Source organism: Nelumbo nucifera, chromosome 4 (assembly GCF_055504915.1).
Source record: "Nelumbo nucifera cultivar China Antique chromosome 4, China Antique-T2T, whole genome shotgun sequence".
Classification (NCBI taxonomy): Eukaryota; Viridiplantae; Streptophyta; class Magnoliopsida; order Proteales; family Nelumbonaceae; genus Nelumbo; species Nelumbo nucifera.
In genome coordinates this window covers 97,016,008-97,035,981 of record NC_142652.1, presented here as the reverse complement: position 1 = coordinate 97,035,981, position 19,974 = coordinate 97,016,008, and the positions used below count along the sequence as shown (strand labels likewise).

Below are 19,974 nucleotides of genomic sequence, written 5' to 3'. Positions count from 1 at the left end.
CTACCAGGACTTCAGCCCTTGGTGAGTCATCTACTCCAATCAGGCCCAAGAACAAAATAGCAATATTAGTTCCTTCATCTCTAAACAGTCCCCCAACTCTTGAGGTTCCCAGGCTCCCCTACTACTCCCATCAAAGTTATAAGAAGCCTTTGTCCGGTGGTGTCCAACTTTTGTGAACAATAATATATATATATATAGTGCTATTTTATGTACTAGCAAATATGCACATGGCAATTTTAGCAGAACATGATGATGATGATAGCAATGTGTCAATTTTTCTACAACTTTTTATGTTTTTATGTCTATAAAGATATTTCGTATTTATCACACTTATTTTTTTTAACACGATGAATTTAAAAATATTAGAGATGTGCTAAATGTTTTCTACAAAATTTGTTTGTTGTAACATTTTTGTGCTTTTATCTTTTTATTTTTATTATCTAATTATGGCATCAAGGGTTAACACATTTTTTTGTATTTATTTTGTGTTCTCCGCAAATTTTTACCTTTTTATAAAAAATTTTATATTTTGTTATTTAATAGTGACATCATGGGTTGACCTATTTGACCGGATGGTTGGATTGCTAAACTACCACTTGGACAAAAGAATGGTTTCGCTTTGGGGTTGTTTTAAAAACTATGGTTTTTTATATTGTTAAGCGTATTGGATATAGATCTAATCTAGTAGTAGTTCAAATTACATTTTCTGCCCTCACAATCAGAGTGAGACCAAATTCACAAATAGGAGTATAGATATTATATATACAATATTTGATATTTTATGAAGTATGGAATAATTCTTAAACATGCATTATATATTATATAACGTAAATACCAGACCTGCTCATGATCACCCCTACTTGCAATGTTTTATTACATTTATGGATGACTACTCTCATTATACATGGTTATATCTACTAAAATCAAAGATAAGATTCCTCCGATTGCTAGCCTGCTTTATCAAATGATTGTTATACAGTTTGGAAAAAGAAAGAAAATTACAATCAAGTGATGCAGCCTCAGCACCTATTAGAAGAAAAAATTAGGAAAACAAGGGAAAGGAGGAAGAAGAAAGTTCAATATATTTCAAATTAAGCATAACATACAACCCTAACATAATGTTAGATTTATAATGAACCTCAAAACAGTTAATTACAATCAAGCCCCTATAAAATATAAAAATTACAAATAAACCCAAATTCTACATTGAACAAAATAAATCCTGGATTAATGTCATCTATGCCTAACATAAGTGCAAAAACTTGTTACAACCAAACATGGGTGCTAAGATAACACCCAAGCCCAAACCCAAACCATAATTATCAAAAAAAATAAAAAAAAAAGATAACACCCAAACCAACTACAGGAGGACAGCAAAGACGGGCAAAGAAATGACAACAAACCCTCCTCCCCACTAGTAAAAGAACTAGTCTTCAGCTTCAAATGACTCGTCATACCCATCGTTGTCCTCATTCCAAACCTTTCCTCCTTCCCCTAACAACTTCTTCATTCCCTCTTCCCTTTTGCTCTTTTCAAATACTCCGAAAGCTCTTCTAGCAAACTCTTCACCTCACCAAAAAAAATAACCCTAAGCTCTTGCCAATTCTAACATCCCTATCAACCAAGCTCCTGATCTCCATTTTATCCACCTCCTCCTTTCTAAGTTGTTGAGATAAAGCAGAACAACTCACACCAACCCAACCTCCCTCCTTATTTCCTGGCCCTGGCCTAACCATAGATCTTCCTTTGTCGGAGTCGACGTTTTCTCCTTTGTTGCAGCTTGAAAACTCTACCCCTTCCTTTCTTCTTGGAATCTACATCTTTTTAATCTTTGATACGTGGACAAAATGAAACTTGTTAGATTCTCTGCTTTCTCCACCCCTTCTAGATGTTCAACATCTCCTCACCCATCCGAGTGAAATGGATGAGGACTGCTAATAGCAAGGCAGATAGCTTAGCCAAGCAAGGGGTACATAGAACACATATGTTTTGGGCTCAAATGTAGTACTGATTTGGGACAGCTTCTATAGCTGGTTCTTTTCACTACTTCTTGTTGTAATCATGTTTCTCTCATAATTAATGAAATTTTTTGTGTTGCTGATCCAAAAAAAAAACATCTTCCTCATCAATGCTTCTTCTCCGACCTAAATCGACTCCTATTCTACCAACTAAGACTTACAAGATTTTGGAAATTCTCACTCTACTGACAAACCAGTTTCCCTGTACTTGTCCAAAACCTCTTCCAAGTCCTCAACACAACAAATGGCTTTCGGATTCTTGTTGTCGCCCCTTCCCAGCATTCCTTCCTTGCCCCGTAGTAACAGTGTCAGGACAACCTTTCCATTTTATAAGGTAGCATTGATAACCACCTAGTTGGGAGGTGACAATCTCATCTTAGGGAACACTCTCAATCGGTTTGGGGCATGCGAAGTCTAAACTGGGGGCAAAAATGATACTAGTACTAAAGATGTAGTACCAACTATGGCCACACTTGTAGGTAAAGTAGGAGGCTTGAAGGTGCCTCAATAAGGAAACAAATTCTCTACATTGAAAGTTGGAGTAATCCCCATATCCATAGTTAAGTCAAGTTCATGTGTATTAGATCATGTCTTTTGGGTGATGTGAAATGGGCAATTGGCTCGGGCATATAACTTTTTGAAATAGTGATTTGGGTAATACTTAGGACACACACAAACCATAGCATAATCGATCTCATTGAATTCTTGATTTTGAAATGACATTTGTAGAGCTCTCATTACTTAAAACAATTTCTTGTCTTATACTAATATGCAAACCATGAATATGTAGAGCAAAAAAATCAACAGAAGTAAAAGTACAAGCATCGAGAGGTAAGAGAACAAGGTCAACAAGTGTACAAAATGTAAAACCATAGACAAGCTCAAAAGGTCTTTTGTCAGCTGATCAATTGACTAAATTGTTATTGGCAAACTTCACAATAGATAACGTCGAGTCCCAACTGCCAAAAGTGTTCACCTACCAAACATGCAAGTGTTAGACGGTGTATGCCCTTAGCTCCAAGCAAACTGATGTATTCTGACTTTTATCATTAATAAAATCATATCATAATTATTTCATATTTGTGTTTGGTATGTTTTCTGTCTATTACCCATTAAACTGGACATTTATGAGAATGAGACTTGTGTTAGTTTAGAAAGTTCTTAGCCATTGGATAGACTTGAGGAGTTTATCCTGACAAGGCTAATACTGATGTACTACCAAATTAGTGGAGCAACTTGCCTCAGTTGCTAGGGTTAGACCCAAGATACAGTCAGTGGGTATTTATGTGAAACATTGAACATGAACCAATTTCCAGTTATTACTAAAAGTTGCACTTAACACTAGACTGCAGAATGACATTGCACTAGGTTTTGGACTGGCTGCTTTTGATATGCCAACCAATGAGATGCTTTAATGGTCAAATACCTAGGTATATTGGAGCAGTTTGGAATATCACCTAAGTGGGTGATCAATGTGATAGAATCAACCACTTTATTAGACAGAGAATATCGGATTGACACTCTCTCTAATGGAAACCTAAAATTATTGACAATGGATTTCAACATGTTTTTGAAATCAATTTTTCAAAGTGTATTTATATTTATAATAAATTATTTTATGAAAATGTTTGCAAAAGGTTTTAATCGCAAGACCCATCTAAGCAGAGGATGTGACACTGCAATAAGCAATCAAGGAAAGGTACTTCCCTATGAACAGTGTTTGGATTTTTTTTATGAATAGTGTTTGAATATTCTAGGTTGGGAGATTTAGAGCAAAAGATCATTTAGTGTTGAAACCTGATGGACATATATTTTATATTAATCCATTATCTTTGGGCATCATAAGGTGGCTGAAATCAAAGATCGCTTACACAATTACACTTTAAGTGTTGGGCCCATACTAAACTAAACCCAATTCGATTGGCTTAGGGTTCACTAGGTTTACCTAGTGAAGTCTGCCAATGTGTTTCTATGCATGGGCCAAACCTTTATGGACTAATATGACAACATTGTGGGTCTCACATAATACAATATCCAGGCCTAATTGACTTGCAACTAATGTAATTAAAGATCACTTAAGTTATGGGCCTAGCCCATTAACTAGTAAGAATGTGTTTCTATGCATGGGCCAAACCTTTATGGACTAATATGACAACATTGTGGATCTCACATAATACAATATCCAAGCCTAATTGACTTGCAACTAATGTAATTAAAGAACCACTTAAGTTATGGGCCTAGCCCATTAACTAGTAAGAATGGTCGCATGAACACTTAAGTTGTCATGTGCAAATGGTTATTTGGGTTGAATTGTCTATGGGTTTGGGTTTGGAGCTCTCTTGTTATTAATGTAGTTAGGAGTCTTGCCACCTTACAGAACTTCTAATAAGATTAGAACTCAGAGTTGGGGAACATTTAAACTTAAGAAACCTTGTGACTATTGATTTTTCCCCATGGCTCCATTTTTTTTTATCAGTAACAGTGAAATTTTATTAATAATAAAAATCAGGTTTACAAAGGGATGGAGCTAAAAAAGTCTCAACTCCAGCTACCCAAGAAACTTTCTGACCATGCAGTGATTACAAAATAGCCCAAAATAATGTATCTCTATTTACCCCTTTCCTAGCTAGACCATCAGCCAATGCATTTGCACTTCTCTTTATCCATGTACATTGAATTTCCATGTCCCTGGTTAACCACTTATACTTCCTCTTTTCATTGCTGTATTTCCACATCATAGCACTGTCCTCTTTTAGCCATTTCACCACTGTTTCAGAATCACCTTCTATAACCACCTTTTTTATATTCATTTCCTTGACCTTTTGTATCCCTTCAATAGCTCCTAAAATCTCAGCCCTCAAAGAGTCACCCACCCCAATCGGCCCAGAGTACAAGGCTAACGAGTTCCCTATTTCATCCCTTATCACACCCCCAATTCCAAAAGGCCCTGGGCTGCCTATGTTGCTGCCATCAAAGTTCAGTTTAGTGAACCCAAGGGGTGGAGTCGTCCAGCACACTTTTAATATCTTTCTACATAAACCTGAATCTGCAATCTCCTTCCAATTCCTTAACAGCTCATCAACTGAGAACACTTTGAACAGTTCCAATGTTCTCAACCATTGTACCATCCTAATGTGGATGATCTCCATGATTTCTTCCGCACTTCTCTCTTTATTTGAGAAGATCCTTGAGTTCCTCTCCTCCCACACTATCCAACAGACTGCAGCTCTACCACACCTCCACATGATTTTAGCCCTTTTAGTTGGCCAATTAGGCATGGAAGAAAACAAGCTTGAAACATTCAAAGGGGGAGTCCACCTGCATCCAAACAGAGAAATAAACCATACCCAAATAGTTTTAACAAACCGACAAGATATTAGTAAATGATATCCAGACTCACCATCAGACTTACAGAGAACACACCAATGAGGAGACAAGCAGCTGTTGGGTCTTTTAACATAAAAAAAGTGAAAAATCTTTCGGTGTGAAATACTTGAGCCATATTTTACTAGTTTTACAATGAGAACTATACTTTCCCTGCCATTTACATTAAAACAGATACGAAACAGTGGAAAACAATGTTTCCACTGTGAAGGGGTAGAAACAATAGGTAAAACATTCAAGTCAGAAAACTGTGTCCATTTTACAGAGATCAAGTGCACACACAATACCATATAATTATTTTACCAATTAATTTAAGAAACCAATGCTCCAAATGGTAATTGCATGACTTGGGGCATCATAAAAGATAAAGGAATACCTATCAAACCGCTTTGTTCCAATTGCATCAATCTCATCTATAAATATTATGCAGGGAGATTTCTCCTTTGCAAGTTGAAAAGCATCACGAACAAGTTTTGCTCCATCTCCAATGAACATCTGAAAAATTCCACGTCACAAATCAAACAGGAATTGCTTTGAACAATGATGAAACACGATTTACATGTATTATACCATTTACCATAGTGGCAATTTGTTCAAGGTTTAGCAGACCTTTCAAACCCCTCCTGAAAGAGTTCTATGGAGGTACACAAGGGCAGTCATCTCATGGGTTGTTAGGAAAGAAAGAAATGAGGCCATTAAAGAAGCACAGGTTTATAAGCATTTTATTTAACAGCATAAACATTAAGGTAATTCATTAGATCAAAACACTAGTTTGTTTGATAATTTCTCAATCAAGGAGTGGGGTAGAGAGTGGTTTTGAATTAACAACTCTGCTCTGCCAAGAAAAATCCTCTTCTCATCAATGGAGACCACCTGCACTTCATAAAATGAAATGGGATTTCGATCGTAACAGTATAGGGATTGTGATGGCTTTATTTTGGGTTTTGGCATTATATTCAGGAAATTGTGGCCATAGAGACTCCACCACAGCCAAACTGACAGCTGTACTTCAAGGACTAAAAATTGCAATATCTCTAGACCTTAACAATCTGATTATGGAAATTGGAGAGGGAACTGAATGTGATTTATATGTTGAATGAATAGAATGATATGCTTTGATGAGGAGGGGAAGATTCTTAACAAGTGTTTGATGAAAGAAATACAAGAGATGAAGAGGGGAAGATTGTTAGCAAGTGTTTGGGTTCACAGATCAGCTAACAGCATGCTTGATGCTTTGGCAAGACAAGGTGTAAACAGTGATCAAATGTATCTTCGTATTTGTAATGAGATTTAGAGGTAAAAGAGTAGGCGATGGTGGGTTATAGGTAGCTGTGCAAACCTAAGCTATCATGCTTTTTAAATTGCAATGATATTTGTAAATTTTGTATATATTAATTCTTTGATAAAAGTGAAGCAAGTGCTTATAAGAAGATTTTAAACAAGTCTCAACAAAAGAAATTCAAGAAAAAAGGTCAAATAGTAGACTTGTGAAATGCATCACCAACTGGAAAAAAAAGTGACAGTTTGACCAGTCAAATGTTCTTTGATTTGGCTGAAATTTGGTGCCCAATATTGTAAAACTTCAGCTCAATCCAACATGTAAAAGTGCCCCAACCTAAGACTTTAAGTGGGCTGGATTTTTTGTTCTGCAAGTCATGGTCAAAGTCCTAGTCAACAAGTTGACTAGCATTTATGGTAATTTTGGTCATTACTATTTACAGTAAAGGATGACGTACTATTTTTAGTAATTTTGGGTTTCTTATGTTTAGTAGAATTACGAATTAGGGAGCTATAGTGTGTCCTAGTTTGAAAAGGAAGTTTCTAATTTTTGTTTGAAGTTTGAAAAGGAACTAGAAGGACTTGGAAGTTAGAATCCAAATAGGAGTTGGGAGTGGTACTTCGGGTCTATAAAAGTGTGTCAACAGATCTTGTAAAAGGCAATCTATTCCATTGAAATGAGCAAAGAATTCCTTTTGTTTTCTAGTTCTGCCATAGCCAGCAGCTTTAGTAGAATTAACTCTTGCTTCCTCTTCTATTTTCCCTTCTTTATTTGCTAGTTAATACTTGTGCCTGAAGCTTATGGTGAGTGTTGGAATTCTCTGCTTCAAAAAGTCAAACTATTCATTAAAAAGAAGTGTTCAAAAGCATACCTAAACTTACAGATACAGAGAGATGCAATGATGTAAGCAAATGATGCTACACAGCTTGTTTGCCTTTTCAAATCTAGAGTCACAAAGAACCTATCCAACTTAGAACATATTGGGTTCTCATAAAAATTGGGCTAAGTATATTTTGTTTGCCCCATGGTATTTCTCTAAGCTCATGAAACTCAATAAAGCTATTAAATCTCTTCATACTGGCAGCTAACATTTGCCTCAAACTATTGGTCAGTTGGAGAATCTAGCAACATTAAAATGACCATGATGGTGCCAGTATCCATTTAATTCCTCTTTCCCCCCACAAATCCCTAACCCATCTTCTATCAATCCCCTACACTTTGGATTCCTAGATCAACAAAGTATCAGCCTATCAGGTCTTTTTCTTCTAAGAACTTCTTTGATTGCTCTACTCCTAGTGGCAGCACCCAAGCCTCTCACATTCCCACTAACTTTCTTCATGTCACCGGCCTTAAATTTAGTCCCGCACTACATCTCTCTCCTCCTTAATTGTTTCCTTTTCTTCTACCGCTTCTAGCACTTAAATCTTTATCACCCTTGACATCATTCATCAACATCTCCACTTCACTCATTTTCCTTTTCCTGCTTTTTCCTCCCTCGTTTCCTTTTTCCAACATAGGACTTGATTTACTTTGGAGAGTTTATCAATAGTCTCATTTTGTTGACCAACTCCCCCAATGGCTTCCCCTCTTTGCTATCTACTTTCTGTCACCCATTTGTTCCTTTGCTTTTCTAACATAGGACTTAATTTACTTTGGAGAGTTTATCAATAGTCTCATTTTGTTGACTAACTCCCCCACTAGCTACTCCCCTTTGCTATCTACTTTCTGTCCCCCATTTGCTCTTTCCCCTTCTTCCTCATCGACACAAACACGCTCCCTCTCTTTCTTCCATCACCTCACCACCCAACTTCAGTATCTCTCCCTTCCCCATCCCCTCTACTGCTTCACCCCCCCCCCAGATTCTGCCTTATGATCCAGCTCATTGTCTTCAGCCTGCACCCAAGTCCATCTATTACATTATTATTTCCCTTCTCCCTTCCTCTCCTACCTTTCCCTCATCATTTATCTCAACATTTTTGGGCTCTTCAAGAGGATGACTTCAACTCCAAATTATCTGCATGACATTCTGAGTAGACATTAGTCCCCAGAACCACATGGAATTAACTAGGTGACCCAAATGAATGTCACTTAGGCAAGGAGTCTCCAACCTGGGTTCCTGTTCCTATTCCGGAGAGTTAATAGTGTTCCTTTATGATCAACCTAAGTTACATGAGTGCCTTCCACAAAAGCATTATGAAAGAGCTCCAAATCGAGCCTTGTTTCCACTACCGGATTTATCGTACATCTATCCTAGAATTACTTCTCCACCATTGCCCATACACCCTGTATTAGGTTGTGATTTGGTTGAGCTTCCCCCCTCCCCCCCCCCCCCCCCTCTGCTTGCCTGAGACCCCCTTTGTCACTTGAATCAAATCATTGCTGTCCCTTGCTCCTTCAAATTGTATGTAGTTCTCCACTTCCTGGACCAAATCTTCATTAAGTACCTCCTGGTTATTCTCACCAAATAGATTTGTCAAGTTATGATCCTCCTCTTGGTCCACCACTATACACACCATTGCATCCACACTATCTATGTTGGACTCATTGTCTAAGCTGCTCTCCTGTTCATTTTATTCAAGATTAATCCACCCCAAATCACTTGCCTCCAACAAACGATCGATCACCCCTACATCTCGAGTACCTTGGATTGGGACATTTCGTCTTTGTAGGTTTATGCAGAACCCACAGCATCGCTCTTCCATTCTTACTTCGTAGTTTGTTCCTTCTTCCCCCTCTTCTAGTAGCCATTGAAGGGGACTAGATAGATCAGCCTTATCATCTCCTATCGGGCTAAAACTAACCCCTACCACAAGCTTACTTAACAATTCACACGACTTGAGTCCCAGGTTTGGGGACTAATGTCTACTCTGAGTGTCCCAGGGCTAAAACCAACCCCAAATTGCAAGAATAAGTACTTAATTTGAAAATAAGTGCTCAAAAAAATAGCTAGCCCAGGGCTGCTTATTTTAAGTACTTAAAAAATAAGTGCTTATTTATTTTTTCTGGGACAAGTGTCCCTAAAAAACTTTCAAAATGCCAACACTGCCCCTACAAATGGAGAAAACCCTATCATCTTCTCCATTTGCACATAGAGGTTGCAGCGGCAGCACCACAGCAGGGAGCTATACCAGAGCAGCGACCGGAAATTCTTCTTGCGATTTGGCTCTCAGGTATGGTGATTCTCAATGTTTTCCCCTGCTATTTCACCATTCCTCTGTTGTTTCTTGTAGTTTTTGCAATTTTTTTAGTCTGAAACCAAATCTGCACCATTCTTGCACAGATCTGAGTTTGGGATGATTAGGACACATCCCACCACCGGCAAAACGACAGTTGTAATCATTTTTCTTAGTTTCATAGCAAAGATACAAACTGTTTGATGATTTTATTGAATTTTTTCCATATCAATGTGAATAAATATGCCATTACCCAAATTTGTTTTACACAAATTGTGGCATATTTTTTATATTTTTGCTTACAATGTTGATTGCGTTTTATTCTTAGACTATTTAGCAAAAAAAGACAAAAAAATATCACATGTTAATGGAAGGTTATTTCAGATTAGTTTGGTCCTTGAATGTTTTTTTTTCTATTTTTTCTAATATTAGCACAAATATTAATAAGATACAGCAATATAAATGATATTATATAGGAACCCGCCTTGTCATTTTGGTCACCTAGGCAGGCGCCTAGTTGCTAAAAGTCAAGTTGGGCAAAGGTGCCCAGCCAAGGGCACCTAGTCGCCTAGGTGACGCCTTGACAACTATGCAAGAGACAAAGCTTCAAACTGATGACCATTAAAAGAATACAGGGAGTATAAGCTACATTCCAGATTTCCTTGCACTATAAAATAATCACCAGAACCAACACTCAAACAACAACAACAACAACAACAATAATAATAATAATAATAACCTGAACCAACTGTGGACCAGCTAGCTTTAAAAATGTAGCATTTGTTTGTGCTGCACATGCACGAGCCATTAAGGTTTTCCCAGTACCAGGTGGTCCATACAAGAGCACTCCCTTTGGTGGACGAATTCCTAATTTCTCAAACCTCTCTCTGTGGGTCATGGGCAAAACAATGGCCTCAATAAGTTCTTGTATCTGCCAAAATAAATAAAGATCCCTCATCAAATAAAGAATATTAGGTTATTAACAAAGAAATGAAAATTGATAAGATGTTCAGTATTAGTATCTATATTTCTATGACTACCAGGAGATGCAGGTTTAATGTTTTTTTGAAATAAAAGAAAATTGTGGAAATTTATTTTTTTTTTCATTTTTTTACTTTTCTCCATGCCTGGAGTAGCAGCTACTTTTGAAGCTGGCTGCAGTTTAATTTCCACCAGTTGGTATTAAGCTTTTACATTCACATCCAAAACTTAGAATATACTAAGCAGGTTTCCTTTTAGGCAGTTTTTCCCTTTTCTAGCGAGTCCAATGGGTGTTAACACATCCAAGAAGGCAATTAAACTAATAGAGCCATAAGTTACATCATACTTTGCCCAGCAGCAGTATTAACTTGACATATCAACGTTCCAGGTATTCAGGTAAATAGACATTCAGGACATCACTTCCAAAATTTATGGAACGGCAACAAAGTGACAAATGATATTTAATGCATGTGCAAAAAATAATAAAAATAAGAAAACAAGAATGTTTAGTATGGACTCCTTATTGGATGTTTGCTTTCTCATGATTTTTTGTTTGTGTGTGCTAGCTGCCAAGGTTTTATAATCACACAGAGTACCTTCAAGATAAATGTTACATTTAACCATGTTAAGGCAATCAATGTTTGAGGCATGAATTGTTTAGCCTCAAGATAGTCAGAGTTCCGAGTCAAGTCCAAATTCAATAAAATTTAATAGCTCTGATTTAGGAACTGATAGATCCCAGCATACCCCATGAGCACTCTCAAAAGCTTGTGAGAGAAGAATACTCGTAAACAGAAATATTTTAGGTAGGCTCTGATCTAGGAACTAATCATAAAACGTGGCCCATGTGCACTCTTAAAACACTTGGAGAGAGAGAGAGAGAGAATACTGGTATACAAACCAAAATACTTTTAGGTAGAGGGAGATTATGGAAATCTGTAGATGGTTTATTCATGCAAAGTATATATCAAACAATATGTAACATATAAACTCACCTGCTTTTCAAGGCCACCAATATCATTATAATCTTCAGTTGGTTTTTCATCAACCTCCATTGCTTTTACACGTGAATCATACTCTGAGGGAAGAGTATCTAATATCAGGTAGCTGTCCTTGTTAACACCAACCAAATCACCAGGTTTTAGCTTATCTGGATCAACGAGTCCAACAACAGGGAGAAAGATTGTCTACATTGAAGAAGTGAATACCAAAAAAACTTTAGTTTCATACCATGTCAGATGAGATCTAAATCTAGAAGCCAGATGAAAGCCACTTTCTTTAAAGACTACTATTCTTTCTTAGCAGAATATGGATAATCTTATCTAGAACCTAAGAATGAAATATCTTAGTTCATGTAAGTCAAAATACAAAATAAATGTATTTGGAAAAAAAAAAAAAAAAACACCGCACTTGGATAGTTGTATAAGCTTTCCTAAATAACCAAATGTATCTGGAAAATTGTGGTCACATCTCTCCAAATACTAGATGGTACCCGAAATAGCCAAATTACAAAAATAGAATGTCATGTTGTCTATCACATAAGTACTGGCTAAAATGCAGATTTAATGAGCTTGACAAAGATGTGTTTTTGTCGTAACTGTTTACTCTTATATTATTTAATAAAGTCTTCTGCTACTGATAAAAAAAGATATGTTGAGTGCAGCAAGCCCCAAAACAGATCCAAAGACAGTCCCAACTCCTGCATGGGCTGGGTCTGCATCCAACACCTTGGGCAGTGTTCTAGCCTGACTATAAAACTAAAGTTGTATGGAGAAGCTGGAAGAAGCCCAATCTAACCCAGCTCAATGCTTAATCTTAGATGTTTGGCCATCCCTAGGTAGATTTGTGCTCTATAGTAATTTCTCAGTTATTAAAGCTTAACGAAACAAATGGTCGATAGTGAGAGAAAGTGATTCGACTTCTCTCACTGAGAACCCCCCCTTCTTCTTTTTTCCTTCCTCTTTCTTCTGACCACACCATTTTCTTGACTTTTCTTCCCCTTTTTCTCACCTTTTCATAACCTTTTAAGGAAGTTAACATGGTATCAGAACCAAGTTGATCGACCTAGTCAGACTGTAATGTCTCCTTGTTCTCTTTGAGTAGAGAACATCTTCTATTCAGCAAGGGGAGAGAAAGGGATCATCTTTTTTTTTTTTTGATAGATAAAATATCATATTTCCATTAAATCAGAAAGAAATTGCATAATCAGTCCCTTGGGAAGGCGCGAGATGCCGCCTCTCCAAACATGAAGCACATAGAATCTTAAAACACAAAATTACAGCTTAGCCCAAAATAGTGTTTCCCGAATTGTGCCCTGTTTTACCAAGCTATCAGCAAAGGCATTAGCTGATCTCCTCACCCACTGTACAGTAACAGTCATATTCCTTGTCAACCATTTGTATTTCTTTAGCTCATTATTGTAACCCCACACACAATGTTCTCCAGATTATTTAACCACTCCACCGCTACCTTAGAGTCCCCTTCAATCAGCAACTGCACTACACCCAATTCTTTTGCCAGGAGGGACCCCTTGCATAGCAGCTAGCAATTCTGCCCTAATAGATTTCCCAGCACTCAATGGGCCAGAGTAGAGAAGGATAACCTCTCCAGCCTCATTTCTCAAGACACCTCCCAACCAAGAGGGCCCTGGGTAGCCCTGGCTACTCCCATCAAAACTCAACTTCAGAAAACCTTGAGGAGGGGGGCCCAGTTTGTAGAGACCCTTTCCTTTGAGGATGAATAGCCTGCTACTGCTAACCAGTTCCTCCATAAGTCATTAAAGGAAAATTGGTGAAACAGTTCCATAGTCTTTAACCACTGTATTGCCCTATTCAAAGGAATGCTAGAATCTTCCAAGAGAGAGTAAATGGGTTAAACAACATGCTTACTTCTACTGGCATCTCCCACCTGCACCCAAACAAGGAGAAAAACCAAACCCAAAGCTCTGCAGACACTAGACCTGGCAAAAAGTTGACCCAACCCATGAACCCGACCCAACCCAACCTGAAAAAACAGGGTTAGGGACTCATATGAATGTGAGAATGACCCGACCCGACCCAACCCAGAAAAAACTGGGTTGGGTTGAGTTGGGTCAACCCGCTGACCTGATTGTCAAGTCTAATTGGGAATAAGTAGGCATTGTTAGAAGTTTCCACTCTTTAATTTTTTTCTATTTAGTCTTTAATCTTTATTGTTTACTCTTTAAATTGTTAAATGCTCAAGTTTTTTTATTTTATATTTGGAATTTTAAGGTTAATCCCTTTAATTATGGCATTTTTCATGTAGTTTTTCTTTATTTTTTTTAATTTCAGTTTTTTTTGGGATGACCCGAATTGACCTGTGGGTCAATCCTAACCCGAACATTTAGGGTTAGGATCTAGCATTTGATAACCCGACCCGAAATTCAACCCGAAGTGTCTTGACTCATGACCCAACCCGAACCCGACCCACCCAACCCAATTGCCAGGTCTAGCAATGACACTACAAGATAAAAATAAGTGGTAACAGTCCTCACCACAAGATCTGCAAAGAGTACACCAGTTAGGGGAGACACAAAGAAAGGGTCTTCTCTTTTGTAGGTTATCCATAATGTTAACTTTCCCATGGCACACTTCCCAACATAAAGCCATGACCTTAGGGGGAACTGCCCTACACTAGACTTCTTTGAAAGGGAAAACCTGTTGAGAGGGTGAGTTGCAAAGTGACTTACAAAAGGAACCGCAGGAAAAAAACCCTCTTGGATGAGGGGCCTAAATCCTCCTATCTGGCTTTGAGGGGTCCAACCAAACCTTTTCAAAGAGACAAAGAAAATTAGACAAACACTGGATTTCCTCATCCCTTAACCCTCTATGGAAACCAAAAATCCCAAGTCAAGGCCAACGGGTTTAACACAGAAGGAAGGAATTTTGAAATCACCTCATTTTTATGCAAAGAAACAGAGAACAAGGACGAAAAGAGGTCATTAAAAGGAAGATTACCTGCCTAAGTGTCTTCCCAAAACCAAACAAAATTACAGGAACCAACATCATACCTGACATAATTGATGAACTGTGGGAGAAGTTTGTGAATTGCCTTACATGGATTTGCCATATTAGCCCTCCTTGATGCACCAGCATCCCACCCATTCGCTACGCACCCATGAACACCACTTCATGCCAAAGCCTCTCTCGCTCCAAAGGCCACCTCCACAACCACTTCCCAAACAGTGCCAAATTCTTTTTTACCACATTTCTTAGGCTTAATCTCCCATATAATTAAATGATCTTTTCTACCCCTCCTGATTCCCAAAGAAAGTCTCTCATCAATTTTTCTAATTTCTTTGCTTCCCTAGGTGGTATCCTAAAGACAAAGAGGTAGTAGGTAGGTAGATTCGTGAGGGTAGCTCTTCTCAAGGTGATCCTTCCACCCAATGAGATATAATTCTTTTTCCACAAAGCTAACCTCTTTTCGGATTTCTCTATGACTGGAGTCCAAAACCTACTCTCCCTAGGATTTGCCCCTAACGGAAGCCCTAAATAGGACATAGGCCAAGAGGATATAGTACACTCAAGACAACTTGCAATAGCCTCAATCTCCTCAATCTCGAAGTTGACCCCCGCTATGCAGCTCTTCTCTAAGTTGATTTTCAAATGGGAGATTTCTTCAAAAGTTTTAATCAACTCCTTCAGGTTTCCCACCTTCTCAGTATAGCCTCCATCACAAAAAATCATCAAGTCATCTGCAAACTGAATATGGGTAACTGGAATTTGGATTCTACCTATTCTTCATCCCTTTATAACCTCTTCCATTTCTGTTAAACAGTATATGCCCTTAGCTCCAATCAGCATGATGTACATTATGTCATTTATTGTAAATGAATAAAGTGCATAATTGATTCATGTTATTGTGGTGTGTTTCTGTGTAATACCCTTAAACTGGACACATATAAGACTCGTGTTAGTTTAGAATCTTCACAGCCGTTTGATAGATTTGGGGAGATTTATCCTGCCAAGGTTGACACTGATGTACCACCAAGTTGGTTGGGGTGGCTTGTCTCAGCTGCCAGGGTGAGACCTAAGGTACATGCAGTGTGGGTTTTCTTGAAACCCTGAACCAGACCAAAATTCCAGTATTGCCTTGGACCTTGGAAATAGATGGGCAAAACTGGAATGTTACACTTGACCCCTAGACTCGATTATGATACAGCACTAGGTGTCGGATTGGGCTGTCTTTGATATGCCAATCAGTGAGATCCTTAGAGGGGGTCAAAACCTGGGTATGTTGGGACAGTCCGAGAATTCACCTGAGTGGGTAATCATAGTGACAGGATCAGTCTCTTTGTCGGACAAAGTGAATGATTAGGAAAATGCACTCTCTGATGAAAACCTAAACTGCCGACAGTGGATTTCAAATGTGTTTGAAAATTGGTTTTGCAAGATATATTTATACAGAGATATATTTATATATTATGGTTTCACAAATTGTTTGCAAAAGGTTTTATTTCCTAGGATCCATGTGAGTAGAAAGTGTAGCACTTTACCTTGCAGCCGAGGGAGAGGTCTTCTCTTGTCGGGTAGTGTTTGATCATTAAGGGCTGAGAGGTAAAGTGTAAGACCATTGAGGGTTATACTTGATGAAGTAATCTTGCATCTTCCCACAGTCCTTGGGCCTTCATAAGATGGCTGGACCCAAAGACCATTTAGTATAAATGTTGGGCCCATTAAGAGCTCATAGTGATGGACTCAAAGGGTTCACAGTATTCAATAGCAAATTTGGCCAGGCCTTGTAACAGAGGCTAGGCTGAACCCATGTGGCTGATGTGTAGATCAGCGTTAAGGTCCCACGCCATACAAAGAGAGCCAAGCTACCCAACATTAAAAGGAAGTGAGCCTGAAAGCTTAATGGGCCTAAAGCCCATTTCGAACTAGGTTAATTGGATTAATTAAATTGGGGCGGATCTAAGCTTGGATCAGCAGATAAGGATAAGAGGATAACTCTTATCCACTAAAAGAGTAAGCTGATCTTGAACTATAGATAAGATAAGGGATTATCCTTATCACTTAAAGAATCCAAACCCAAATAAAGATTTGGATCAGGAGACTCCTAATCAGATTAGGAGGTTGTCTCTTTAAAGCTATAAATAGAGAGCAGGGCGGACCTGAAAAAGACACACAGAAAACACAGACATTACAGAAGACAACTTGGTTAGACTGATCTTGCCTTCAGTTCTTTTTCTTCCTGCTCTTGCCGCCCTACCCTGTTCGATCTCCAATTCTTGGATCTAACCAAGATTTGATCTTGATATTGTTTCTTGCTAGAAAAAACAATTTTGAAGTTGTGCTCACTAACCCATTCGATTCTTGCTGAAGAATCACAAGTTCTTGGTGAAGAACTACCTACTGATCCTGCCTCATCCTAAGCTGTGTCATCTTCAGTGGAGGGAGGATTTGGTACACTCTTTGAGCGTGAACACCTACGTTGAGAGGAGCTTTTTACGTGGATTCCGTATCAGGTATATCCCTCCCTAATCTTGGTTTCAGATTTGGTCCGGTTTGGTTACAAAAACGAATCTTGAAAATGCAATTTTCTAAATTGGGAATAGGATTCCCGGATGAGGGTACAGAAAATTTTGAAATTTCGCCCAACCTTCCTGCAGGGTTCAGCCATCCATATGATGGATCTCCCATCCCTTCAGTGGTATTAGAGCCAAGTTCAAGTTTTGAACCAAATTAGATCAGATTTGGATCTACGCAAATGGGCAGAAGGCGTTCTACCCAATTTGCGCAATTAGCGTTTTTTTCTGGGAATTGGTTCCCAGATTATGAGCGGATGATCTAGAAAATAAATCTTTATTGTTCTGTTATATTTATAGAATTGTTCTGTGAATGTTTCTTGAATTCTTGTGTTGCACATGTGATGGAGATCGAATCTTTTTTGTGCCAAGATTGGCGCACCCTGCTATTTCTTTTCTATTCAATTTGGTCTATAAATAATTTTTTTTATTTTTAGACAACTTGTATAGGAATTCGATGTGATGTAATAATAGAAAAATTAAGTTTTTCTATTTTATTTCCATCTGGAGATTGCTGGAGTGCGCAACAAAGGAGAAGAAGATTTCGCGAAAGAAGTTCTGCGATCTGTGATTTTGCAGATGTCGATTCTGCAATCTGCGATTAACTGTTCTTTGCAGGTTTCCAAGATGTCCAAGAAAATCACAGTGCAGCCCTCTGATTTCATTTTCTTGATAATTTGGTTATCTTGAATTAATTTATTTTTCATATCATTCTTGAATTTAATCTTGAACTAAACACCAAAACTTGGGCCAATTTGTACCAGATTTGGTCCAAAGTGGTTGGACCGAATTATTGGTTCGATGGGGTTGATTTTTCTGACCCTAATTCGATTTAGGCCAAAGGGTTGATGGCCCACTTCAAGTTTTAATTCGGCCCACCTCTATAAAAACCTAGTTATAATATGATAAAACTGAATCAGCCCTGACTTAGCTACATGGGCCGAACTGCTTTTTGCAATACAGCCCATGTACATAGATAATGTTATATGATAACATTATGGGCTATGTTGGGTTGATACTGATTTAATCTAATTAATTAAGGGTTTTACAGATATTTTAATTGATTGAATCAATTTGTTTCATGCACGTGATGTATGGATGTGTGATGTGCTACGTACATGGGCCATGAGTACTTGGCCCATGATTAATTCGATAGTGGCTCTTTCACACACCATGGCTGAATGCACATCGTTGCCATGGTGTCCATAAGATCATTGGATGATCTCCCTGTTTGATGGGCCCCACATCAGCTTCCTACCCAAGAGGAACCATGCGGAACCCTAGCCGTTTTAGGGCCCATTTAAATCTGGCTTTAAGAAAGCCAATGGGAGCCACTTTGGTTTGACCTAAATAAAACTAGGGCGTAATATTTCGTTCCCCATATGTAAGTTACCCAAAAGGCTTTATATGCCATATGCCCTTAGCTCTTCCCTATCTGTTAAACAGTGTATGCCCTTAGCTCCAATCAGCATGATGTACATTATGTCATTTATTGTAAGAGCCCATAGTGATGGACTCAGGGGTTCACTGTATTCAACAATGAATTCGGCCAGGCCTTGTAACAGAGGCTAGGCTGAACCCATGTGGCTGATGTGTAGATCAATGTTAGGGTCCCACGCCATACAAAGAGAGCAAAGCTAACCAGCATTAAAAGGAAGTGAGGCTGAAAGCTTAATGGGCCTAAAGCCCATTTCGAACTAGGTTAATTGGATTAATTAAATTGGGGTGGATCTGGGCTTGGATCAGCAGATAAGGATAAGAGGATAACTCTTATCCACTTAAAGAGTACAGATCCAAATAAAGGTTTGGATCAGGGAACTCCTAATTTGATTAGGAATAAGCTGATCTTGAACTATATATAAGATAAGGGGTTATCCTTATCACTTAAAGAATCCATATCCAAATAAAGATTTGGATCAGGAGACTCCTAATCAGATTAGGAGGTTGTCTCTTTAAGGCTATAAATAAAGAGCAGGGCGGACCTAAAAAAGACACACAAAAAACACAGACATTACAGAAGACAACTCGGTTAGACTGATCTTGCCTTCAGTTCTTTTTCTTCCTACTCTTGCCGCCCTACCCTGTTCGATCTCCAATTCTTGGATCTGATCAAAATTTGATCTTGATACTGTTTCTTGCTAGAATAAACAATTTTGAAGTTGTGCTCACTAACCCATTCGATTCTTGTTGAAGAATCACAAGTTCTTGGTGAACAACTACCTACTGATCCTGCCTCATCCTAAGATGTGTCATCTTCGGTGAAGGGAGGATTTGGTACACTCTTTGAGCGTGAACACCTACGTTGGGAGGAGCTTTTTACGTGGATTCCGTATCAGGTATATCCCTCCCTAATCTTGGTTTCATATTTGGTCCGGTTTGGTTACAAGAACGAACCTTGAAAATGCAATTTTCTAAATTGGGAATAGGATTCCCGGATGGGGGTAAAGACATTTTTGAAATTTCGCCCAACCTTCCTACAGGGTTCGGCCATCCATATGATGGATCTCCCATCCCTTCACTATCAGCTCTAATGATAATACAACTAAGAACAGCGGCTACCAAGGTAAAGAGGAAAGGTGATAGAGGATC

General features: G+C 38.4%; 1 protein-coding gene across 1 annotated transcript in view; it reads right to left on the bottom strand.

Moving 5' to 3' along the window:
- Nucleotides 1-19,974, bottom strand: part of LOC104610843 (26S proteasome regulatory subunit 6A homolog) — a 40,007-nt gene that overhangs the window by 12,464 nt on the left and 7,569 nt on the right. Inside the window, exons 4-6 of the mRNA XM_010277659.3 lie at nt 11,831-12,022; nt 10,594-10,785; nt 5,779-5,897 (exon numbers count right to left, since the gene is read on the bottom strand). Coding sequence (XP_010275961.1) covers nt 5,779-5,897; nt 10,594-10,785; nt 11,831-12,022 — 503 coding nt within the window. The remainder of the gene's footprint in view (nt 1-5,778; nt 5,898-10,593; nt 10,786-11,830; nt 12,023-19,974) is intronic.